At 38.5% G+C, this 26,915-nt stretch overlaps 1 protein-coding gene across 20 annotated transcripts in view; it reads right to left on the reverse strand.

Moving 5' to 3' along the window:
- The window catches only part of CCDC148 (coiled-coil domain containing 148), a 279,411-nt gene that overhangs the window by 48,382 nt on the left and 204,114 nt on the right, over positions 1 to 26,915 (reverse strand). For all 20 annotated transcript variants that reach the window (XR_012421116.1, XR_010579884.2, XM_065525533.2 and 17 more), the window contains one exon: positions 5,962 to 6,080. Coding sequence is in view for 18 of the 20 variants with exons in the window: in XM_065525533.2 (XP_065381605.1) it covers positions 5,962 to 6,080 (119 nt within the window). In the remaining 2 variants the exon portion in view is untranslated. The remainder of the gene's footprint in view (positions 1 to 5,961; positions 6,081 to 26,915) is intronic.

The raw sequence follows: 26,915 nt of genomic DNA on the forward strand, positions 1-26,915 counted from the left end.
TGAAGGAAACTTATAATTGGCTTCTTGGTCACCAGTTTCTACCTATTTCAAAAATAATTTCTGTCCTCACCAGAAAAAAAAAAAAAATGATGAACTTTTCTAAAGGATCTAGTAGAAGTCTAGAACTGTAGAGCTATTTGGAAGCATGTCCCCAGGCTGGAGATTAAATTTGGTATATGTGTCAGCTCTCCTTAATAAAATTTCAACACAAAAATATCAACAACATTTCTAAGTGAAATTTGACATAAGAATAGCTAAGATATTTTTGAAAAGAATAATGAGTGAACACTTGTTCTACTAGATAGCAAAACAGAATAATTAAAACAGCATGCTATCAATGTAGAACTATAAACATAGATCAGTTTTTAATCTAATCAAGAGTCCATATGGATATAAAAGTATAATTAGAAATGTAATATATAACAAAGGTGGCACGTTAAATCAGTGGGTAAAGATGAATCATTAAATAATTGGTGTTTAGATAGTTGGCTATCAATTTAGAACAATTTAGCTCATATCACTCATTAAAATAAGTTCCAGATGGCTACAGAACTACACTTTAGAAGAAATATGAATAATATATACTATTTTAAAAGAATTAGGTAGGTTTATTTGCAGAGATACCATGTATCATTTTGAAGTTTGTGCTTTACAAAACTGATCCATGACCAGAGATCCAAATGAAGTATGACATCCAGCTTTGCCTCTGCTTGTCAAGCTGTATGCTGTGATTCAGAAGGGAATCTTTTCCTAATTTGTCCACTTGTAGTAGGAGCAATATGCACTCTGCCACCAGAAGGAGGTACCTTTTCCTAACTAGCACAAAGGACTTATATGCCAGCAGCAACCTATAAATAAGTTAGTAGTAAATAGTCGATTTGTACATACATAAATGCTTTTTTTACACAAATGGTTGCTATAGACTGAATGTGTTTGCTCAAAATTCTTATGTTGAGGGCCTAAGCCCCAATGTGACAGTATTTGGAGATGTAGCCCTCACAGTGGGAGTCATGCCCTTATAAGAAGAGACACTCAAGTACTTGCTGATTCTCTCTTCACCATGTGAAGTCACAGCAAGATGGCCCCACTCTGCAAGCCAGGAAGAGACCCCTCACCAGAACCTGACCATGCTGGCACGTTGATCTTGGGTTTCTAGCCTTCAGAATAGTGAGAAAATAAATTTCTGTTGTTCAAGTCACCCAGTCTATGATATTTTGTCATGACAGCCCAGGCTAACTAATACAGTGGTATTATATTGTTAAATGTATTGTGATTTTTATTGCTGTTCTTAAACTTGATTTTGTATAGGTACATACAAAATAGATAGCATGTATGTGTATGCATTTAAAAACAATAAAAGCAATGACTTTTAGAGAAGAGACTACATGAGGGTAGTGGTTAAGGGCACTTTTGCTTTAACTTTAATTTTTATAATAATGTCCTCATTTTTACATTTTACTTAGAATATTTTTAAAATATTCATTTAAAATGTACCTATATATGTACTACATAAAATCTTTAAGAACAGCAACAAAAACCACAATACTTTTTTTTTTTTTTTTTTTGAGATGGAGTCTCGCTCTGTCATCCAGGCTGGAGTGCAATGGCATGATCTCGGCTCACTGCAACCCCAGCCTCCCGGGTTCAAGCAATTCTCCTGCCTCAGCCTCCGCCTCCTGAGTAGCTGGAATTACAGGTACCACTGCCACCAGGCCTGGCTAAAAAAGCACAATACATTTAATAATATAATAACATTGTATTAGTTAGCTTGGGCCATCATGACAAAATACCGTAGACTGAGTGACTTGAACAACAGAAATTTATTTGTTCACTATTCTGGAGGCTAGAAGCCCAAGATCTAGGTGCCAGCATGGTCAGGTTCTGGTGAGGGCTCTCTTTCTGGCTTGAAGTGTGGCCTTCTTGCTTTAATATTTTGAGAAAAAATACGTTAGTATTTCATGATGTAAAAGTCAATTGATAGGAATCACTTATATTTAATGAATACTTACTGTGTTCCAGGCAGTGAATATGTTACATTCAATGTATCATTTGATCCTTGCAACAATCTTAAGAAGTAGATACTGTTTATATCCCCAATGTACAGATGAGGAAACTGAAGCACAGAGAAGTTAAATAACTCATCCAAAGTTCACACAGCTATAAAGGATAGAGCCAGTATTCTAATGTCAACCAATTCTAGAGCCTTCCCTCTTAATCTCAATGGCACGTTGAGAAATAAAAATAGGGTATTAGGAGGTTAGTGGAAACTTGGGCAAAAACAATTTCGATAAAATGAAGAGGGCAAAAGACATATTCTAATAGATTGAGAAGGTAAATGTAATTAATAAAACAATTATATGTCTTGTTTTAATGTTGAACCACATGAAATTGCCAATACTCAATCATTTTGACCTACAAAAATGGAATTTTATGTGGTTCAACCTAATATATAATTTTATTTATTTATTTTTGAGATGGAGTCTTGCTCTGTCGCCCAGGCTGGAGTGCAGTGGCGCGATCTTGGCTCACTGCAAGCTCCGCCTCCCGGGTTCACGCCATTCTCCTGCCTCAGCCTCCCGAGTAGCTGGGACTACAGGTGCCTGCCACCATGCCCAGCTAATTTTTTTGTATTTTTTTTTTTAGCAGAGACAGGGTTTCACCGTGTTAGCCAGGATGGTCTCTATCTCCTGACCTCATGATCCGCCTGCCTCGGCCTCCCAAAGTGCTGGGATTACAGGCGTGAGCCACTGTGCCCCACTGAATATTGTTTTCAAGAAATATAATCTTAGAATTTAAAAATAGAAAAGGGAAGTAAATGACATAAGTTTTCAAACCCTCAAGGATATGTGTGTGTGTTCTGAACACAGATCTGGAAACTGCTTCAAGCCAGCTTATTCTGATATGGAAAAAAAGTGTCCGTAGTTAAGATATCAAACACAAGGTTTATGAATTGCATTTCAGTAGTACAGAAAAATGTTTTAACCAATCAACCAAATTTCTTAGTGCTATGTAGTTATGAAAGAAGACAACTTCTGGTTACTATCAAAAGCAAAACCTATCAGTAATTTTGTATGTTGAACTCTATCTCCCTAAGTCACAAAATGAGGAATATACTTCTATAATATTATAAAAAGTTTCCTGAGAATTATATCTCTTATATATACTGATATTTTAAAGGCCTTTTTCACTGATTTTCCATTGGCAAATAAGCATTGGACTCATAATTATCTGAATCTACAGTATTTTAACATAAGAGTTGAACAAACAGATCATAGGCCCTTAAAAGTTGATTAACTCTGTCCTCAGAAGTTATCCAGTTCAGTTTTACAGAGGACAAAACAGAGCCTGTGGAGGTGGAATGACAGACTTTCCCAAGGTCATATAAAATTCAAAGAGTCAAGACTAAAACCTTGGTCTCCGGGCTCCTAGTCTTTAGTACTCTTTTTAGTATCTTATAATATGCCTATTTTTTTGTGTTACGTAATGCAGATTAATCTGATTTTCCTTTTCTTCTTTTTCAACTGAAGTTCTGAATCAGCTAATCTTGATAATTATTGGGACAGGAAGCAAAAACTGAAATGACTCTGTAATCAAAGAAGCTCCCTGACTATGAGGGGTAATTTTAGTGGAAGCCTGTCTCCTAATGCTGGAACTACATATCTGTTCTGTTTTCCCCATTCCTTATAATTTCTGTGGCTCTCTTTCATTTTGCTAGGATAGCTTTAGACTGATCAATCTGCCTTTGCCTTGCCCTTTAGTATTTAGCTGTTTGGGAATTCTTATCCACCTCCTTGTTTCTGACCCATGGCCTCTATCCACTTAGGTCTTGGTTTGTGTTTGTTAATCTGGGTTCTCATTGATGGCTTCACCTTCTAACCATTAGCCCTGGCTTTGCTATATTCTCAGTTCTCTCAGTAATAGATTATACTAAACTCTAAAATCCTGAGCTACCTAGGAAATAATGTGCATTTTGTACAGAAAATCCTTAGGAATGCTTAGCATCTATTTGAAACTCCAGATTCAATCTACAACCTCAGTGATTAGAGTTTGAGATAACAGTCACATGGGTCACAAAGGAAGCTTCCTAGATACAAACGAACCTCATTGTATCCAATGGTTATGCCTTCCAAAGTTATATGTAAGTCTGAGGGGCAATTTTCTTTTTTTTTTTTTTTTTTTTTTTTGAGACGGAGTCTCGCTCTGCCGCCCAGGCTGGAGTGCAATGGCCGGATCTCAGCTCACTGCAAGCTCCGCCTCCCGGGTTCACGCCATTCTCCTGCCTCAGCCTCCCGAGTAGCTGGGACTACAGGCGCCCGCCACCGCGCCCGGCTAGTTTTTTTTTTTGTATTTTTAAGTAGAGACGGGGTTTCACCGTGTTAGCCAGGATGGTCTCGATCTCCTGACCTCGTGATCCGCCCGTCTCGGCCTCCCAAAGTGCTGGGATTACAGGCTTGAGCCACCGCGCCCGGCCTGAGGGGCAATTTTCAAGATAGGTTTTATTTGTTACAGCAATTTTAGGTTCCCAGTGAAATTAAGCAGAAAGTATAGAGTTCCAGGAAATCTTTTTAGAGTGACTAAGGTAAATATATCAGGGAAGATCACTATTTAAAGGAAATTTACTGTGATTTATGATATGAAATGAGAGCTCTCTCTTCTTTATCTTTTGTGAAAATCACTAAGGAGCTAGCTAAATTAGATAACTATGCCAGTTATCAGTGTAATGCCTCACAGCTCCACCCTTCATTGTCTGCTCTTTGAAAATGGAGGTGGACCCTCTATCTGTCCCTTGCCACTGGCAAAATATTAAGCTGTGTCAGAAGAGGGTGCTTGAAGGACACTGCAGAGGAAGGGGATTTCCTTCCTGGTTCGTGTGTTTATGCCTTCTTGTTCATACTGTACAGCTGCCAGCAGCACGTGTAGGGGACACAAGTGTTGCTGTGTCCATGGAGTTCCAATGGCGCACTGATGGTCAGTCCCATCAAATTTCTAAGGTACTTCTATGGTCAGATTTCCATTGAGCCTTGCAAGCATCTCAATAATTGGCTTCCAGCTTTGGCCTGCCTGCACCCAAGTTGGGTGTTCCCTGTTTGCCTAGTGACTATTGAGCTAGCTCTGTCTTAATCCACCCGAGAACTTCACCATTCAGAGGGGTCATGACCATAGCTTCTACAGTAAGGTGTGAATCCCAACCATGGAGAGGGCTCCTCAGTTCCAAACTTGGTTCTTCCATGGGAACCCTCCTTAAGTCCAAGGGTATTCTTTAGCATGCTATTTATCTCTTTATATAGAAAGGATTTCCTGTTAGAGTTTATCATTCTTTCTCTTAAACTTTCCCTGTTCAAATTACTATATGTTTTTTGTCTCCTAATCGACCCTAACTGATACAGTAACTTTGCAAAAAATAACTTAAATCTCTTATTGTACTCACATGTAAACTGAGGAGACTAGGCTATTTGATCTCAAATGTCCTTTCCAGGTCTAAAATTACATATTTCTAGGAAATTCCAGATTTTTTTCAGGTATTGGGCATGCCCTAAGTATGTTATAATAAACACCACACAGCACTGTATAATTGTGTACTGTCTTCCCCAGCCTCTGTCACAGTAAATGGGTTTTCCTTCTTATTTGAATAATGGTTTTCTCCTTCTGGGTCAAGAGAGAGTTACAGCAGCAGCCAGTATCATTTTATGCACACAGTGGGTAATCAAATACTATCAAATCCTCTGTGAGGGTTTTAACTAGGAAGCTATCTAAGGAACAAAATGAAAAACCGGAGGTTAATGTATGAATATGAGAATTTAAAATGCATTATAGATATCATTGTATTCATTTGTGAATATAAATATTGAAAGGATACATTAAGTATAGAAAAATGCTCCCTCTGATATTATTTATTCTAACTCATTGCAAAAGACTCCATTCACCACCTCCATTTCCACACAATTTTAAATTTTCTTTTACCTTTCTCTGTCTTTTAGTGACTGTTCAGCCATTAATTTCTTCAGTTCTTCTAGACGCTGAAGATCTCTCATTTCCATTTCTTGCCACTTCTGTTTTTTCATAGCCCAGTATTTTTTAATCTATTGTATAAATGTTACATAAAATTTAAATTAACAACAGATATGTAAAAATGAGGGGAAAAGCCATAACCATATCCACTGGTTCATATTACAAAATTGAATTTAAAGGGCACTTCATCTTTTTTGTTTCATAGATATGCTTATAATATATTGGCAACAGAAAAATAAATTAAAACATGAAGGTAGATGCCCTGAGAAACTGCAAGGTTTAACAATTTCTGCAATGAATGGAAATATAACTTGTGCTGAGACCTAAGGTTTAATCTATGGTTAAAATAATCAACTTTCCAGAGAACCACAATAAAAGTATGTTATTGTCTCTAAAGTATATGATCTAGCTGTTAAGAATATTTTTATCTTTTTATGGTAATGCAGTCTTTAACAAATATAGCATTCAAACTATTTTTATTTTAAAAGCATTAGTTTATTTATGCTAATGGACAGCAGGATGTTGAAAGCTTTATGCTTCTGGGGAAGTGGCAGGAGATAGGTGGGAGGAAGGAGGAAAAGAGCAAATTAGCAGGGTTGTGGTATATAGTACTTCTGACTTATGTGGTAAAATAAAGGTCAGGCTTATCAAGTGCAAAAAGGTGACGGCAATGTTAATAGTAGGCCTGTTTTACTTCCCTTTTCCAGAAATGTAAGCAAAATGAGAAAACCAGAAGTAGGTATGAGCTGTTTTCAGGGAGCTGAAACCCTTATTCAGGATTTCCCAGTGGGATGAGACAATGAATGTTTATTTGACAGAGGCCCTTTCCACCACTCTGGCCTGCCATGTTGTGCCTGGGTCAAGAGACTGGCTCTTGAAGGGGAGTACCTCAATGGTACATAGTGAGTGACTGGCAGCAGGGGGTCTATTCTAGAAGCTGGGCTAGCCCTACCCCCAAGGTGGCATTTCCTCTTCTGAGACAGAGGTGAATAGGAAAATCTAAGTGGTTTCCTGACTTGCCAACATGGTCTCTGATTTCTGGGAGAATCAAAAGAAGCATCCCAAGCACCATCGCCACAAACAAAGCAACTCTGCAGCCACAAGAGCAACATCTGTTCAATGTTTAATGAATAACTAAATAAGCCCAATGTGCAGTGATATCCACTCTAGATATGACAGAGCTCTGGATTTAGAGAGAACAGAGATAAAGCTAGAAAGGCAGCAGCACCCAAGATGGAGCGTGACAGAGAGGGTGGGTGCAGGAGAGAGAGGAAACATTGATTGACAAGGAGTGTTCTAGAGTCCTAACTGATAAATGCCAGGGAATTCTATTAATGACAGACACGGAAATGTTAGCAATGATTATGTCATCTCCATCTGGGAATTATAAACAAGCTTTATCTTATTCTTTTCTGCATCACCTTATTTTTGCAATGAATCATATTTCTTTTATAATCAGAAAAAAATTAAGCTACTTCAAAACAAATTTTTTTAAAAGAACATATATGAAATCAAAGAGCATTTTTCTCTGGGTTAAAACAGACCAATAATATTTCCTTACTCCCAGCATTGGCCTTGGAGAAAGTCAGTGGCTCTTTTGCAGACAATCCCTTGACGACAAGCAGAGTAACCCCGGGTTGCTGGCGTCCTCAGATTTCTGACACCACTTGATCACTTGATACACTGTCCTGTGCAGGCCCTAGACGTATGTTATACCTGGAACTTTCTGCAATCTCAAGACTAATTATTTCCATCTTTGATTCTCTGGTACCTTCAGGCATTGCTATAGTATAAGTGTGCTCTCTCTCTCTCTCCCCGTCTCGCTCGCTCTCTCTCTCCATCTAATCCTTTTCAGTGCTTTCTACTGAGCCCTGTGGAACCCCTGTGTCATCATATGTAAAACTCCCTACATCTTCAACCTTCAGAAAACTATTTCCTTGTTTTCGCTGAAATTCTCTGGAGTGAAGGATACTCATATTCTGATACCCTATGTGCCATTTGGCTGGGGAATAGCTTGGGCATTTTCCTCATTGTTAACTGCCTATTTCAGGCCATTGTGATATGTAGAATTCTTTCTCCCTTTGGTGTTAACACCACATGGATATATCACCCTCTACCTGTTGTTTTTGTTGGCATGTGTAAATTTCCAAGTCACTCCCAAATTTTCATCAAGAATTCAGATACTTTAGTCACAGTCTTCTCAAACACAGGCAACTTCGGCCTGTCTGAATGCCCTTCCAACCTTCCTAGACAACTTCAGCATCTGTCTGAATGCCTTCCAAACTGTTTTTCTCATAATTCGATGACTTCCTCCATTCTAGGGAACTTTCTCTTCCTCCAGAATTCTATTACCATTGAAAACAGTTCCAACTGGGAAATCCTGAATAATAGCAATAGACTCTGTGACCAGAACCTACCCTCCCATTTCCCATCATCCTCTGGTCTCCAGTTATATAATGCTATTTCCCTAGTGCATCTCTCATCACAAAGCTTTGCTAATTAATATACTTTTCTCTTCTCCCACTAGGCTGCAAGAATTGTGATATATTCAGCTAAAGTGTCTAAAACATAGCATGTACTTAATAACCATTTGATTGATGACATAATTGTAGGAACTAGTACTAAATTTATGGTTTCAATTGAATCTTCAATGACAATAAGCATTCCATTTATGAATTCCTGGACAATGCCTCTCAATTTCTCATAGTGATATGCTAAAACCTGTTCACTATGTTCAGCTCCATACCTGCTGCTATTTCCTCACTTTCATCAGAGCAAATAGAAGCTCTACAAGACACCTTTCTTAATGTTCAGCCCATCAGAAGAAGAGGTATTCTTCCTTCTGTTCAAGACTAATGCCTCACCTGGGCTGCAGATCCCATTCCCAATTCCACCTTCTTCATGGCCCCCCTCTTCATCTATCTCCTCCTCTCCCCTGTACCTTCAGCTTCTCGCTCTTTGCTGCTTCCTTCTCACATGGAATTAAACATAATTTTATCCCATTACAATAATTCATAAATTCTTTAGAACCCCAAGATTGTAGCATCATACATTTCATTGTTCCTCTTTGGGCAGGCATCTTAGCATACTTGCTTTCTCCCATGTGCACATCTTCTATTTCACTCCTCACCCATGGTATTCCTACCTCTGTGCTCCACTCCAAAGTCACTGCTCTCACTAGTGAGTTCCAAAGGATCAGATCAATATCCTTTTCCATCATGATTTTACTTGATGTCTCTGTGTATTTGATTCTATTAACCCTTACCTATAGTATTAAACCCTTATTGACTTTGGGACTTAGACATTCATTTGTTCAACAAGTATTTGTTGAGCACATGATACTGGTACTTCAAAAGAAATGAAGCCTCTGCCTTGTGGAACTGAGACTTTGTAGAAAGGGAGACAGATAGTAAATGAATGAATGAATGGAATATTACATGTTGTATTAACCTCTAAGAAAGGGATAAGTAGAGTGATGGTTTAGAAAAATTTGAGTAGAATTAGTAGAAGGTATCTTTTAAATGTCTTAAATAGGACATTTGGATGACATGACATTTGTTTGAAAACCTGGTAGATGAGAGTGAAACACCCATGGGAAGAGATGAAGGGCAGTACATTGGGAAGAGGGTGCAACAGCATTGGATGGGGAAGACCTCACATATGTTGAGAGCTGGGAAGAGGCCAGAGAGCTGGAGCAGGTGGCATAGGTTAAGATTAGAAGCAAGATTGGAGAGCTGCATGGGGGTTAGATGATTTGGCCAGGATATGATTCTAGAAACAAGGAAAAGCCATTGAAGAGACTAAAGCAAACGGTAGCATGATCTGACTTATACTTTAAAAAGAAAGCTCTGGATATGAAGTGGAGAATGGGTAGTAGAGAAGCTAAGGAGAAACAGGGAGACCAGATAGAAGGAAAAGGCAGCGCTGGTCCCTGGACTCAGGAGATGGATTCAAGTGTTCAGATCTGAGATGTGCTTTTGAGGAGAATCGGAGGGCTCATTGAGAGATTCCAGGAGGGCTCATTGAGAGATTCCATGTGAAGATTGGAGGAAAGACTAATCAAGGACAATTCCTAGGTTTTTTGCTTGAACAGCTTGTTGCATGGTGATACTAGTAACTGAGATAGAAGATTGGGAGAATAATAGGCTTGGAAAAGGAAGAAAATTGAGAACTCAGTTTTGAACATATAACACTTGACAAGCCCATAAGACCTCTAAGTGGAGGGGCCAGACGAACATCTGAAGGCACAGATGGGTGGCTTAGGGGAGAACTCAGTGCTGGAGACCTAAATTAAGGAGATAGCCACATAAACAGTATTTGACACCAGAGGACTGGATGAGGTCTCCAGTATGAGGATGTAAACAGGAAAGAGAATGTGGTTATGCACTCTCATGCTTATTTGCTTTTCTGCACAGCTTTCTCTACTAGAATGACTTAATTTCCCTCTTCCACCTGTCAAACTCACTCTATCTTTAAGATCAGAACAAATGCCACCTCCTTCTTGAATCTTCTCCTGAGCCCTCTAGAAAAACAGTAGCTCCATCCATGGCACTCCAATAGCTTATAGTTTATGACCCTCCTTTCTTTGACTACCTGCATTCCTTTACTTTTTTCATGAGATTCTGCCCCTGGATCTTTACCAATATATTTGGGCATTTACTACATGCCTGGAAAGTTCTGCCCTGCCTTATTGCTTGGTAAATCCTTCCTATCCATCCTTTAAAGACTCAGTTTTAGCATTGCCTTCTCAGCCTTTCTCCCTCTCCTCTCCTCCAGACATAGCTAGCTGTACCTTCTAAGGCATTATTTGTGTATTCTTAGCATAGCATTTCCCATATTAATCTGCATTATTTATCTTTGTATCCTTACTACATTGTATCATGTCTAACACATAAGAGGGTATAATTGTTCACTCGTAGGTGACTGGAAGCTTCTTCTGGTCTCCGGTCCAAGAATAACAAAGTTGTGCATGGGAACCAGAAGAGCAGTTTTCTTTTCAGGATGGTAAAGGCCGAACTAAGTACTTCCTAAGGACAGTTCCATTCACTTTTCATCAATTAATTAATCCTACAATGTATGTATCAAGAATTATTAGCTTTGCAAGCCTCAAACTGAAGTAAAAACTAAGGGTATTTAACTAGTCCTTTGGGACATTTGTTGAGACAGAGATTTTAAATGTACTGATTGTTGAAGGATTCTTACTATATTCCAATGATAGAAGAATCAGAGAGTCAGCATATGATAAGAGTTGAATTTATAGCTTGTCTCTTTACTTCCACATGAAGTTTACAGAAAAACAAAACAAGCACTCATTATCCCCTATCTCCTCTTATTATTATACTTCTGATTTGTATCGAATGTAAGATGTTTATTTTCACAATCCCACATTTTGTTCATTTTAATAAAGTTAAGCCAGTAAAAGTGTAATAAATACTGTAGAAATAAAAACTGTAGAAACTATTCACCATGTAGATTTTGGAGCCAAAATAATGTCATGATACTTTTCAGTCTAAGATCATTTTTATATCCTACTTTACTTTTGTAATCTTTCAGACTTGTTTCCTATTAAAAACTATACTTGTAAACAGAACATTTATAATATTAGAGTATCTCAAAGTTTAACTTTAAAAAAAACTTGAACCACTATTATACAACCATTAAATTCAACATGAAATAAGAACTTCTTTTTTATACATAGGAAGCAGAAAGTTAGGACAAAAGGATTAGAGCAGCAAACAGTTGGTCTCTTATTTCACGCTGTGTGATGTTGAATCTTTGAACACATAGACTTCTGTACATTGTTGTCAGGTCATTATCTCTGACCTGTGACTCAGTCAGAAGGAAGTCATAACACTTAACCAGACTCATAAAAGATACGAAGTTCAAAGCATCCAGTTCCAGTCCCCATAAGCCATTAAGATAAAGCACATTTTTATTCCATTTTCTAGATTCTAATTAGATAGTTCTTTGCATCTTAAAGATATTCTTTTTTAAGGTAGAGACTAGAATGGTGGTTATTAGAGGCTGGGAAGGGTAAGGGGCAGGGGATGAAGAGAAGTTGTTTCATGCATATTAAACTACAGTTAAATAGAAGGAATAAATTCTAGTGTTCAATAGCACGGGTAGGATGACTATAGTTAATCACAATTCATTGTATATTTCAAAATATCTAGAAAAGAATATTCGGAATGTTCCCAACACAAAGAAACGATACATGTTTGAGGTGATGAATATCCCAATTACCCTGACTTGATTATTACATGTTTTATGCATGTATCAAATATCCCAGGTACCCCAGAAATTTGTACAATCACTACGCATCAATTATTTAAAAAGATCCCCTTTCTACTTTTGGCCTGGAATATGCAACTCCACACCAAAAGTATGTTTTACATATAACATAGCATTGTATATGTTATATATATATATGTTACATATAACATAGCATTGTTATATGTAAAAACATAACAGGACGTCTTAATAGAAAAGTATGCTTTTTTTACTATAATTTTTCCCATGTACTTCATTTAGATCAATGATGGTCCCTGCACCCCCTAAAATCACCACCAATTGAAGCATGACCCCTCTTTCTATGTGATCAATTTTACAATCATCTATATTTTGCCACATACATTTTTACAACTTTGTGTGAAATTCTGAATGGTAAGGAGCATGCCTTGTACTATCATATTTATTTGTATCTAGTATTGCACCTTTCAGATAAGAGATGCAAGGTATACATTTGCTAAACTGACCCAATGAGAAAGAACATAGAAAGATAGCATTGCCCAAAATACTTTTCTTATATCAGTTCACATGAATCCAAAAACATCTGGATAGGCAACTTTTCAAACAGTGAGCCAGTTCATTTAGCCAGTTCATGCAGGGGTATGGAGGTGCATTTAATCCCAACAGAGAATGGGGACCTGGTATGTCTCTAGGTCAAATTGCTCATGGAAGCCAGATTAAAGGTATTCTATGCTTAGTTATTCCTACTGTCAAAACCTTTCAGCCAACATTATCTCTTCTGTAGTTTGATGGTATGCTTCTGTGTGCTTCAACCTAGGACTGGCTTAAGTTTCTGAATAAAAAATTGGCTTCAGGTTGGGTGCAGTGCCTCACGCCTGTAATCCCACTGAGGCGGGTGGAGCACGAGGTCAAGAGATAGAGACCATCCTGGCCAACATGGTGAAACCCCATTTCTACTAAAAATACAAAAATTAGCTGGGCGTGGTGGCGTGCACCTGTAATCCTAGCTACTCGGGAGGCTGAGGCAGGAGAATCACTTGAACCTGGGAGACAGAGATTGTAGTGGGCCGAGATTACGCCATTGCACTCCAGCCTGGGCAACAGAGCGAGACTCTGTCTAAAAAAAAAAAAAAAAAAGGCTTCAAAAGATTTACCTTCCAGGGCATTTATTATGCAAAGATAGAAAAACTCTCCACATGAGTAAGAAACCAGAGTTAATCCTTGGTTTTCAAAATAGAAAGTCAATTTGGCAACCATCCTGCCTGGTTATTCGAACTTAATAGATCTCCTTTCAGACTACAATTAAAACTGTTTGCATTTCAGCTACTTATCAGTGCCCTAAACTTGAACATTTTAGCAACCAATCTCCAAGATGATAAACAAGCTTATCTATCTCCGCTAGGAGGGTAAATTGTCATACTTTTTCTGAAGAATAAATGTTAAAAAATAAAAATAAGAAAATAACTAGCAAAAATCTTAAGAATTAAGAAATAAACTTTTAAGAATTAACAGGCAGGAATCTATGCAAAGATTTATATGCAGGTGTGTTCATCACAACCTTAAAAGGGTGAAAAAATTGGAAACAATACAATGATCCCAAATTGCAAGATTTGCAAATACACTATTCTGATGCAACACTATGCAACCACTAAAAATTATGCAGCAGGAGAAAAAGGGGAAAATATGCAAAATGTTGATCAATGAGAAAAAAATCTGGTTAAAAATAACCTATATTGTGTGATTCTAGTTAAGTTAAAGTTCTTGGATATGTAGAAAAAAGAGTGTAAAGACATCATTAATTTTCTTTTGGCAGTGGTTTAGGATTTCGAGTGATTTTTATTGTATTTTGTATGCTTGTTTGCATTTTCCAAATTATCTACAATGGACATAAAATACTTTATAATTACACAATGGAGCCTTTCTGAAGGTGGAGGGTGGGAGGAGAGAAAGGATGAGGAAAATAACTAATGGGTACTAGGCTTAATACTTGGGTGATGCAATAATCTGTACAACAAACCCCCATGACACAAGTTTACCTATGTAACAAACCTGTGCTTGTACCCCTAAACTTTAAATAAAAGTTAAAAATAATAATAGTAATAACTACAAAAGCATATTGTATATATTATGTGTAAGTATATTATGGCCAGTTTTTATAAAGTCTGGCCAAGGAAATTAATATTTGGGAGGAGCACGTACGGGGCATAGCTCTTATTCATTCCTGAAGTTTCCAAATTCTATTCCTGTATCAGGTCAAATGACAAGAATCCTATATATATTTCTATGTAACATTTTTATTTTTTTTATCACCTTGAATGTGGCAGCAGTTTCATTTTCTATAGAAAAGTTTCAAAGAATTATGATTTAATTTTATGCCACAGGTCTTATAAAGGCTGGTGCAATCTCATAAGAGGATTGACTTAGGCTCTTGTAAAATTTCTACTGAAAATGCTATCCATTGAGTGGGTTGTACTCCTCCTCCCAGCGCTACCAGCTCCTGATCTGCTGGTATGTTCTCTACTATCAGCAAATAAGAGCTAAATGTTTCCCTCTAACTTTAACCATGCTCAATTACAACACCCTTCTTTAGTCTTGGTTTGCTGACATAATGATATTCCCATTCCCTTAATTTCTCATCTTTTGTTCTTTTACTGACTTTCTCTTTTAATGATTCCTAATAGGAAACAGATGGCACACTGAAAATTAGGATAAGTTAAGAAGAATGTAATAAGCGGACAACTGACAAAGGAGGGTGGGAACGCAGGGCAACCACAAGGACTCATGCAGTGCTGGGCGAGGAGGACCGCCGACAGGAGCTGAGACCTCTGGTGAAGGACACAACTGATCAGCACAATCCTGCAGGACAAGGAGCTGGAGAAACAACTCTCCAAACCCCACACCTCTCCCTCACCTTGATCTCCCATGTTCCACTTTGGCTGAACCAAACCAAAAGCCAGAGGTCAAGGAAGCCATTTGTGAAAACTGTTACGGAGCAGAATGGAGAGTGATACGACTCAGGGAGAAGATATCCAGCACAAGAGTGTTAATGCCTTTTATTATAAATTGTTTGGAAGTAGATGATGTCTATATGCACAAATAAATAACATTAATCTCTTTTAGGTGATGTTCACTTTGGTCACTTATGTGAGCATTTTCCCATAGCAAACCTTCCCACTCAAATTGGCAATAAGCTATTTTCTGCTGTGATGCAGTCCCATGTCCGTATAACATGATGAGCCAAGAAAGTAGTCCTGGGTAAACACATTAGTTATCTCCTCCTTAATTGAAATGCCAGGTGGATTAAAAAATAACTGTCATGTCTTCTTTAGGAGGAAGGTCTGTTTTCAGTATGGGCATTGAAATATTGCATAATGATCGTGTCATATGTTGATATTGCTGAAATGAATTTGTCTATAATCTTGTTTAATTTCTCTCGTTTCATTATTCATTAAGAAGGGAGTATATAGACTGAGGATGTTGTATTTCAAAACCTGAAGTGTCAGAGAGAGTGAAAAGTGAAAAGTAATCAAACCTAAGTCATTCAATCGTGGCTTAGAGCCGAGGTGATTTTTAAAATCATTTAATCCAAACACCTCATTTTACAACTAAGGAGGCAAAACCCACAGAGCTTACATAACTTGCCAAGGTCACTGCTCTTGTTAAGACCTCTCAGCTTGGCATGCTTTCCTCTATACCATAACATCAAAGGAGAGTGGTATACTTTTCATTCATTGAATTCATTTATTCAACCACTATTTTTGAGTGCCCTGTGCCGGCACTGGGTCTAAAGCAATAAAGAAACTACACAAATTCTCTTTTCTCATGGGGCTTACATTCTAGAAGTGGAAGTGAAGATAGTCAATAAATAGATGTCAGGGAGTGACAAGTGCTAAGGAAAAAATGAAGAAGGATAAATAGGTAGTGACAGGCAAAGAGGATGCCATTTTTGTTGGGCCATCAAGGGCTTTCTTTCTAAGATGACATTTGTGCAGGACCCTGAATGCTGTGCAGGAGTGACTCATGCAGACATCTGGGAGCGCATTGTTCCAATCCTGGGCAAAAGGCTTAGGGGGACATATGCTTGAGTGTTCACGGAGTAGGAAGTAGGTTGCTTGGGCTGGAGCTCAACGATGGGAAGAGGGGTAGGATATGGGATCTAAGAGGTATTGGAGCAGAGCAGGGAGGCAGATCACACAGGGCCAGGTATGTCCCTGCTAGACCTCTAGATTCTATTCTGAGTAGAATGGGAAGTCATTGACGTGTTTTCTGCTGAGGAGTGACATGATCTAAAGTGAGTTTTAGAATGATCGGTCAGTCTGCTGTGTGGGAAACTGATTGGAAAGGCAGAGTGGAAATGGAAAGGGAAGGGGCAGATAAATTAATTAGGAGATTAGGAAGCTATTATAATAGTCCTAATTATATTTTAAAGGTAGAGCCTTCTATCCATGCCAACAGGTAAGGGTATAATGGGGGAAATAGAGGTCAAAGAGGACACCAAGGCTTTTGACCTGAGTGCTAGGGGACTAGATTTCCATTTTCTGAGAAAAGAAAAACTAGGGAAAGAGTATGTTTGGAGAGAAAAGCAAGAATATAGTTTGGGAATATTAGATTTGAGGAGTTACACATGTGAGTTTGGAGTTCAAAAGAAAAGTCCAGGCCAGAGGTATGAATTAGTATTAGGAAATAAATGGTATATGAAGTCATATGGGTTGGTTGAGATCACTAGAGAGTACACATACTGACAGGACTGACACGCCCCCCCACCCCCAGGAGACTCCAAAGCTTAGAAGATGGAATGGTGAGGAGGATTCATCCAAGTTTACTGAGGGGAAGATACCAGTAAGACAGAGGAACAAAGAAAGAGTGGCTTCCTAGAAGCCAAAGGAATCAAGTTTTCCAAGGAGGAGGCAGTGATCAATTCTATCATAATAATTCAAGTAAGGTGAGGACAAAGAATTGATGACTGAAATACAGAGGTAAGTAATGACATTGGCAAGTGCAACATTGCTTGAGCAAGGGACAAAATGGTTCAAGAGGGAATGGGAGAAGAGAAGCTGGAGACACTGTGTATAGGCCAGGGAATGATGAGATTTTCTGAAGGGGGGATGTGGGATCGAGGGAGGATAGTTTATAGATGGAGGCCATAATGGTGTATTTTTAGGGTACCTGGAAAGAGCTAGAAAAAGCGGGGATGGTGGTGGGAGAGAAATTGGGATAACCTTGAGCAGGAGAAAGGGGATAGGATTCCATGCACAAATGGAGGGACTAGCCTTAGACAGGAGCATGACATGTCATGCACTGTGAAAAAAGGTAACGGGAGGGGAGGGGTACAGATTCTGAGAGGTGGGCAGATGTCATATTGGAAACCTGTGGAAATTCTCTTCTTGTGAAATATGATGTCAGTAGGAAAAGAAATCACACCAAAATCGTTACATTTTCTTCAGTCTACTTAACAAAAGAATGGCACCAAGGAGGCAATGAAGAAGGTATTTTTTATCTATTCCATAACACATGTCTTGATACTTCAACTATGATCAAATTATAATGGTCTGGTTTCCTGTAAAGTGTTTAGACATAATAATTCATTATCCCAGGGAGAAGAATCTTAAAACAATTTTAAGAAGCATAGGGAGACAGACATAGTAAGCAGTGTGGACTTTTAGAACACAAAAGAAATTCTACTAGAAAGCAGGCAGGCAACAACAAAGAGTTTTAAGATTATCAATTACTTATCCATTGAATAGTTCTGAGTAAACCAGGACAGGACCAAAGCCATTAAAGTGACCTGAAAGTAAATAGTTTGAAACTGAGATTTCTCAAAATTAGTTAATCACAAAATTGACAGCACATAGCAATCATGATGATGGGGAGCATAGCACAGTGTCTAAAATCAGACCGGTCAGACCACTCAGGTTCAAATCCTCACTGCACACTTAATGTTCATGTGACTTCAGGGAAATTATATAACCCCTATGTGCCTCAGTTTCTTCATTTATGAAATAAGGATCATATTAGTATCTACCCCTTAGGGCTGTTAAGAAGATTAAATGAACAGGGAATACTGCCTTGCACATAGCAAGTACTGTTTAGGTATCTGTTAATTAAATCAAATTCCTATGAATAATCAAGACCTAGCCAGAAAGTATAGTCAAAAATTTATACCTGGAGGTAAACTCAAGATTCTTTCTCTAAAATTGTCTAATGGGAAATCTTTCCCAGAAAAACAAATATATCTGGCTCCTGATTATCCAGGCTTCTCTCACTCTCTCTCTCTCTTTCTGGGTTTTGCTTAAAACTACATCCTGACAGAGGGTAGAAAGATTCTATCAGCTTTTCTACCTTTTAAAAAGATGCTCTACTGGAAGTTTTTATTTTTACAAGACAGCTGAAACCGAAAAGTGAGCTTCTTGGATTACCATTCTATCATCTGTGGGTTACCACCACACGTTTTCTGTTACCTATTGACTCATATACTGTACCAAGAGTTGACCGTATGCTCAGTCTCATGTTAGAAGATGAATGTTAATTTCAGTTAATTTAAAGTTAATAGGGTTAATTTAAAGTTAATTTAAATTAATAAGGTTAATTTAAATTAATAAGTTAATTTAATAAAATAATATTTATTTCTAAATTTTAACAACAAAGCAAGGAACACTAAACATTTAAAAATTTAAAAATTAGATGATCCCTAGTTTATTTCTTCTGCATAATTAAACCTCCTATTCTACTTAATTTCTTTACACATACAATAATACTAAAAGAACCAATATTAAATCTTCAGAAAATAAGGTTTGAATCCCAGTTTATTTTGGAGTCCTATCTACAAAAAATATATGCTATCTTCTCCTTTTGACCATTATATTATCCTGACAGTTAATTTACCAATTAGGTTTCTTTTTTTAGTTCCCATATTTGGAGTACTCCATCAGATTCTCAAAGAAAAAGACTAATAACTAAATAAAAAATACTCCCTTAAACTTTGCAAGATCACATGTTTAGGAGTTATTAATTGAAAGAATCACAAAAGGGAGGGTAGGAAGCAGTTCATCAGAGCAGCCCTCAGCCAAGTAGGGACACTTCAGCTCTACTGGCAGCAAGTTCCTTTGCAGTGAGGATGCTTGCTCTGAAAGATCTCAGTGGATGGATGTTAGAACCAAGCTCAAGTTGGTGTTCGGAGTGCTTCAAAGACATGTTTCCGGGGTCCAAGAAGTCTATGGGAGTTCTTATATTCCATATTCTCAGGTTTACGAACATGTAAAAAGAGTGCTATAAGCCAATTTTAGATCATCTGGATGGCACTGTACTATTGAGTCCTGCCATGGTGTTTTTATTTGTGTTCACATTTCAGGTGGCCCTAGTAACATAATATATAAACTGACAATATTTATAGTTTAAGTCATGTTTGTCTAACTGGGATCCAGTTGGATCACTCTTTCTGTCTCTCTCTGTCTCACTCACACACACACAAACACACACACACATGCACACACACACCCCTCTTTAAAAGAAGTCTCAGTCTCTCTGTTACACAAGGTTAACAAGGAGAGTCATGAGGGAAAAGGACCTGGAAGAAATGGATGACCTGGGCCAGGACCAGCAGGTACCATCTCACAGCGCCCTCTCTGCTATGTATTGGCTTCCAGGCAACATTCTGATTTTCCCACTACCTGAAGCCCTGAGATCTGTATCACTCTCCCTCCTCAACAGCAGAGCATTCAATGGAGATGAAAGGCAAACAGTCAAAAGCATTTGAAGAAAACTGCAGAGGACAGTCCCACATCCTGCAGTCCCCACAGTGCACCATGCCTTCAACAACAATTAAAGGCCTCAATGGAAACAGATAAATTAATAGAAAGAGAGTCTTTTGGAGTCAGTCACGGCAAAAAGTCTATACTCTAAGGCCTGAACTTTGATTAGCTATAGCAAAACTATAACTTCTGTTAGCATAAGAGCATTCACACTAGGAAGCAGTCAGACCAGCATGGGCCAGTGTGAAGACACATGCCCAAATTACAGTTTGATGATACTGGAACAGGAAATAAAAGGAGGTCTAAGCATGGATGAGAACAAAGCCACTCTCCTAACTGCCCCAACTTAGGTTAATGTTAGGTTAGGTTAGGTTAAGGCTTTGTCAATACTCCCTGAGAAAGGCAGGAAGTAAATCTCAAAGTCACACTCTACATGTGTGTGTACACATGCATATACATATATTTGCATATACATGTATGAATGTATGTATATGCACATACATATTTAATTTGCTATACATAGGCATGCTTAATTTAACCAGTGACAAACTCTATATAGTTCATTTCATTTTATATTTTTAGTTTTTCTCTATTAACTCTTTTTGTTGTGCTTGTAAAGTCTGAAGCTAAAAGACATCCTTCTGCATTATTAATAAGAGCTTCCACTGACCTAAGAATTGTACATCATTTTGTGGCAGAGCAGGTAAACACCTCCCTTTAAACAGAGACCAGAAAGGGGGCAATTTCTTGAGTGGATGATCTCTTATAATTGCATGAGGTATGGAGAATGGGGGACTGGGTATAATACATGTCACAATAAAGGCACTTGGTATGTACTTATTGAACAAGCGAATAAATGAATGATCATTTTGTTTGGACCCTTAATGTCCCATTTGGAATCATACACAATCTTATTGTCAATGTATCTTACTAGGAGTTGATACCATTATCCTATGTTAAAGGGTGGGGAGGCTATTGGAGAGGAGGCAAATGCCACACAGGACATTGGTACCAATACTCAATATAACAGTAAATGAAATATGTTGAGCCATAGTATTTTCTGAAAGGTGACTTTGGGATTTCAAAATAAAACACAGATTAGAAGACTTATGTATATAGTTTAAAATAAGATCAGCAAGTCACGAAGTCATGAAACTTATGAAGTTAGTGTATGTTTTATTTGTTTGAACTGTTTAGGTGCTAATGAGTACATTTTGTTGATGATTGCCATTTAGAACAACAGGATGTACAAATGAGTCAAAGATTCTTTGGTTTAAGGTGGATAACTACAGATAACTATTTCTGCATGCCCTATGCTGTAATTAGAACATTTCTTCTTACTTGACCTTTCAAAGGATTCCACAGTCACTAGTGTTGGTAGAGTTCTACCACTCTAGAGACATTCTGCTACCAGGTGAAGAGTAACCAGGTAACGAGAAAAAGAAATGTATTCATGACATTAGTTTCTGAACCAGCGTTAAAACCACTGCCTTTCATTATTATTATCTTTATCTCATTTCTACCTTTTCTATTTGGTTCTCATGATTTTTCTAACGGCCATCTGCTCTACCATTCCACTGGGGTAACAATAATAACAGTAACAATTAGAACATCATTTACTGAGGCCTTTCTAAGTGCCAGGCATGTGCTAACTGCTTCACATGCCTTTTCTTATCATACAAATGCAAATAGCACACAGACACAAACACTGAAATGGAGAGAAAGTAATTTCCCTCAAGGCCCCGCAGTTAACAAGTGGCAGTGCTACAACTCCAGCTCAGGTCTGAGGGAATGCAAAACGTCCCATGCTCAATACCACCCTGAGCCATTCCCCACTTGCAGTGGGCTCACTGAGTTTTTGGCCTTCCACATTCGCTACCCACTCTGTAGTTTTTTTTATTTTTTTTCCTCTCCTTCCACCATGGCTCTTCTTCATCTTTATTCTGCTAAATACACCCTCTTAGATCAGCTCTGATACCTCCATATCTAGGAACTTCTTGGCTCAGGTCTTCATGAGGTTGTTAGTGTACCATTTAGTTATAGGTTTAAGGCCAAGATATAATTGAATAAAGGTGTATTTGGCCTGCTCTCCTTCTTTTGAGCCTTTAGTGAAATATCATTTCAGCACCATGGAAGTACCAGGGGATGTGGAAACTACCCTATACTCTTCTTAGGGGGAATGCTCATCTTCCACTCCTCACATAGCTGGGGGTTCACAGCATGGCCTCTCATTCTGATTGGCAAATGTGGGAGAAATGATTGAACAAGTTCAGCTCAGCCCAGTCTCTCTCTTAAAATGCCATCTGTCTTCAGGTGGCACTTTCTCCCTTCTCTGCCTTGCAGTCAGCAGCCTGTCCTTTTACAGGAAGATCTGGATAGTCACAGCTCTTTCTGAGCCTAGAGGTGAGTTTGTTCAACGGTGGAAGTATCAAAAAAATGCCAGGGGCCACAGGGGCCAGCCACAGTCTCTCATACCTGGGCTACTAAATTCTGCCCTCTTGGTTCAAGGGTCATTCATCCTTTTTCTTGAATGGTAGTACACACTTGCAGTTGAGTCGTTTTATCGGCCTGCCTCTCACCACTATAATAGAATTTTGGGGGTTTATTAGCCTCTTTTCACGTCATACTCTCTCTGTCCCTTTCAGTCCAAGCTGGCAGTGTTTGTAATAAAATTTTCCCAAGAACCCAGAAGGACCTCTGTGGATTTTTTGGGAATTCACTACATCAGACAAAAGTTATACCACAATCTTTTTGAAATAATCTTGTCTCTCTCTCGGTCTCCTGCCGAGATGGCTAAGGGATACCACCCTTAACCTTTCTGGAGGCCTGCTAGTTTGAAAAGATCCATGAGAAGCACCGTTAATCTCCCAGAAGGGTCTTTCATGTGACTAAATACTCTGACCTTTTGACCTTTTCAAGATTAAAACAAAGGATTGTATATTCACACCTCAGTCTGTTCTTCATACCATAGTGTTGGCAATAATTTATTAACGCTAAGATCCTTTCCAATCTAGACAGGCCAAGACGTTCCCAAAGCATCAAGTCTTGATCCTTTTCACTTAAACTTCTTCCCTTTATTTATCTCTTTTCTTTTTACTACAAGCAGCAAAAAGAATCCAGGTGGCACCTTCAACATTTTTTTTTTGTTTTGATATCTTAGTTCGTCAACTAGGAAGTTCATTTCTGGTTTATTTGTTTTCCATCTAACTGCAGGACATGGCTGCCCTAGGCTTTCTGTCACCACATTAACAATGACCCTCCATTCTCCAGTTTCCAATAAGACATTCATTACTTACTCCTCAGCCCTCACCAGTCACGTTGTTAACATGCATATTTCTACTAACAGTTGATTCAAGGTATTCTAGTATTTTTCTATCATCCTCAAGATGATATTCTCAAAATTCTTTCAGCTTCTTCCCACTTACAAATTCCAAAGCCACTTCAGCATTTTTAGGTATTCATTAAGGCAGCATTTCACTTCCAGATACTAAAATCTGTAATAGTTTTTTAAAATTGTTGTTTATAAAAATTATCTCAAATTTAGCAGCTTAAAACAACACTCACTTGCTAGCTCAGAATTCTGTAAACCAGAAGTCTAGCACGGTGTGGCTGGGCTCTCTGCTTACGTTATCACCAGGCTGAAATCAAGGTGTTGGCAAAACTGAGTTCTCATCTGGAGAAAAAAATCTGCTTCCAATCCCATTCATAAAAATCCAGTTCTTTATGGCTATGGGCCTGTAAGCTATAGGTCCCATTTCCTTGCTGGCTGTCAGCCTGGGCTACCCTCAGCTCCTTGAGGCCACCACATTCCTTGCCATGTGACTCCATCAATGGTGGTCACATCCTTCTCATGTTTCAAGTCTCTGACCACCCCACTCTGCGACCACTCTGCCTTTAAAGGGCTCATGTGATTAGGTCAAGACCACTCAGATAATTTTAAGGTCTTCTGTGCCATATAATCTGACCCAATCATGGGAGTAAAATCCACAGTATTTATGGTCTGGGTGATTATACAGGACATGTCTGGAGGGTAGGCAGGGGATCCTATTGCCCATCTTAGAAACCTATTTATTTTGGTGTTATTCATTGACCCCTTTAAATTCAACAATCCTGAAAAAGCAGAGTTTAAAACCTGGGAATTTTTTTAAAAATTATTCTTCTGTGCTCACCTTTTTTCCTACTCTTAGCTCTTTAGATCAGTATACTATTAGATTAAAAGAGGAGAAGAGATTTTATAATGCCATGATTCATTGCCCTGATAAGAACCTACAAATTCCCACACCGGGAGAATGGCTCAGATCTGAACTGGGGAGGTACTCTGAATTCTCTCCTGTGCAAGAGCTTCCGGAGTCTTCTGAAATAAGAATGGTGACAGTCCTCTAACCTGCATTCTGTTTATGATAGTGTACTGGTTTTTGTTTTAGATTATTTCTCCTCTTCTTGGTTCTCTGCAGGAAGCATGTAATTTGGGTACTATGAGATCCCCTGAGGGCGTGGGGGAATACTCAAGTACCAATGCTCTAGCAAAGCCATGCCTTTTGGTATTTACTGGTATGATGTTACAAGAAGTTGAGAATTCACAAAGTGACAGATCCCTCCCCAGAAAGATCTCTAAGGTAAGGCTGAAGGTCACATCAGAGGTATCCTGATATCCTTGAAAATGCTCCCCACCCCTCAATTGTACAAAGTGGCTGGTATGCAGATTAGGAGTTGGCTAAATTAGAATTTTGAAATGCTAGACGAAGCGGGAGATATGTCTTCTTTTTATGTGAGTCTTGCTTAACATCTCCATTTTGGAAGTGAGGCTAGAATCCTTGTTGTGGATTCTGTGGAACTCTAGATGTTGTTGCATCACACAGCAACAACATATCCTAAACCTCAATAATGCAGAGAATTTTTTCGGTGATTTAAGCTACACAAAGAGCCACATCTAGAGAAAGGGTGGTATGGGAGCCAATATTATATGAGGTCCATCTAGCATGGAAATTGTGTTTTTTACAATAGCTCCCAGGGATCATTTATAGAGAGGCATTATCTTTTGATTTTATCATGACAGCAATTTCAGAAATAGAGAGATGCTCCTGAAAAACATCAATATCATCTAACAACTTAGGAATCAAAACTTTCTTTGAGTCTTAAGATAAAACCATGAAAACTATAACTATTATATTCAGCTTGAGTTTTAAAGCATAGAAGAAAAAGTGATTTAAGGAGCTGGGCATCTAAGGGTAAAATTAGCATCGAATACAAACCAAAATATTATTGCAGTAAATTGGTCATAACAGACAAATTGCTGGAAAGAAGAATTAGGAGGAAGATTATCTCTTGTTCAGAAATTGTATGGTGGAGTTTTCACATGGCACAGTTTCTCTGCCTCTACTGCCAGTCTCTGAGGAGAAGGGAAAGCCAGGTAGATGAGACAGCAGATGGGGGAAAAACAGAGCACCATCTACCAAAGCAACACCTCTCATGACAGCAGGGAGCTGCCGGTGGAATTTTCTGCCAAGCTGCTGTTAAAAGCTGAAGAACCAAAATGTGTCTCCAACAGATAAAACAGTTAAAACAAAGATCATCTAGGTTTGTGGTGAGTATATGTAAAGACAGCTAGAACTTCTGGTCAGTATCTCTGAGTTGACATGGAAATCTCCTTTCCTACCTCAAACACGTAGAAATGCTGGACAAACTATAACACAACTACACACACACATACACACACACACACACTGCCCCAGTGTCAAAAATAAAGATGGAACCTAAAGTCAGAGCAGTCAGAGAGAGCTGAAGAAAAAGGACTTGAGGAAAACTAGGACCCAGAATAGGTCTGCATAGCGGTGGCAGGGCCTTTAACATTTGTCATGGGACCCGTGCTCACAGGAGCTGGAATCAAGCTACTTAAAAATAGCACAAACTCACATAGGACTTGTCCAGACACAAAATCGGGACTAGATACACCATAATCACTCTCTGCAAAAGTTCCAGGGAGACCAGAGAAGAAAAGGGATCAAGTGCAGAACCCCAGACCAGTGCTGTGCACTAGCCCTAAATCAGATGCACTCTAGGCTCACGGCATAGTGTTCCAAGTCTAGAAACTGATACGAAAATTATTCCCAGGCCAAAGGGTAAAGTGCATATGACCCTCAACAGAGACACACATAAGAGCCACCTGTAGAGATGCTCTTGCTACCAGGTCACAGTTCATGAAGAGAAGCATAATTCATAAGAAACAGTTTGATAACCTTGATTACTTGATCATTTTAAATTTCCATGACACTATAGATACTATAGGCAAAATGAAAAGGCAAACAACCAATGGGTGAAAAGATATGCAACCCATATAGCTACAAAAAGAAATAGAATCTAGAATTTATAAAGAGCTTTTACATATTCATTTTAAAAATGGATTTTAAAAGTATGAAGAAGTGAGTTACAGAGCAAGAAAACTCTCCAGTAAACATGAAAGATTTTCAACCTCAAAAATGATCATGGAAATATAAATTAAAATATTGATAAGATACTTTTCAAATTTACCAGATTGACAAAAGTCAAAAAGCAAAGTTGTAGTATTTTATAAACCACCCCCCAAAATCTTATAAAGTTGAAAGTATATGAATCTACAACATAGTTATTCCCCTTCTAGGTGCACCCTAGTGAAAGCCTGAATACATGCATCAGTACAAGCTGGCTGCTGCAGCACAGCCTATAAGAACAAAACGTTGGAAACTTAAATATCAACCACCAAAGAGAATGGATAAACACTAGCTCACTTCTACTATGGAACACTGTAGCAATTAAAAGGCTGGGCACGGTGGTTCACGCCTGTTATCCCAGCACTTTGGGAAGCTGAGGCAGGCAGATCATCTGAGGTTGGGAGTTCGAGACCAGCCTGACCAACATGGTGAATCCCCGTCT

Source organism: Macaca fascicularis, chromosome 12 (assembly GCF_037993035.2).
Source record: "Macaca fascicularis isolate 582-1 chromosome 12, T2T-MFA8v1.1".
In the NCBI taxonomy this organism is placed as follows: Eukaryota; Metazoa; Chordata; class Mammalia; order Primates; family Cercopithecidae; genus Macaca; species Macaca fascicularis.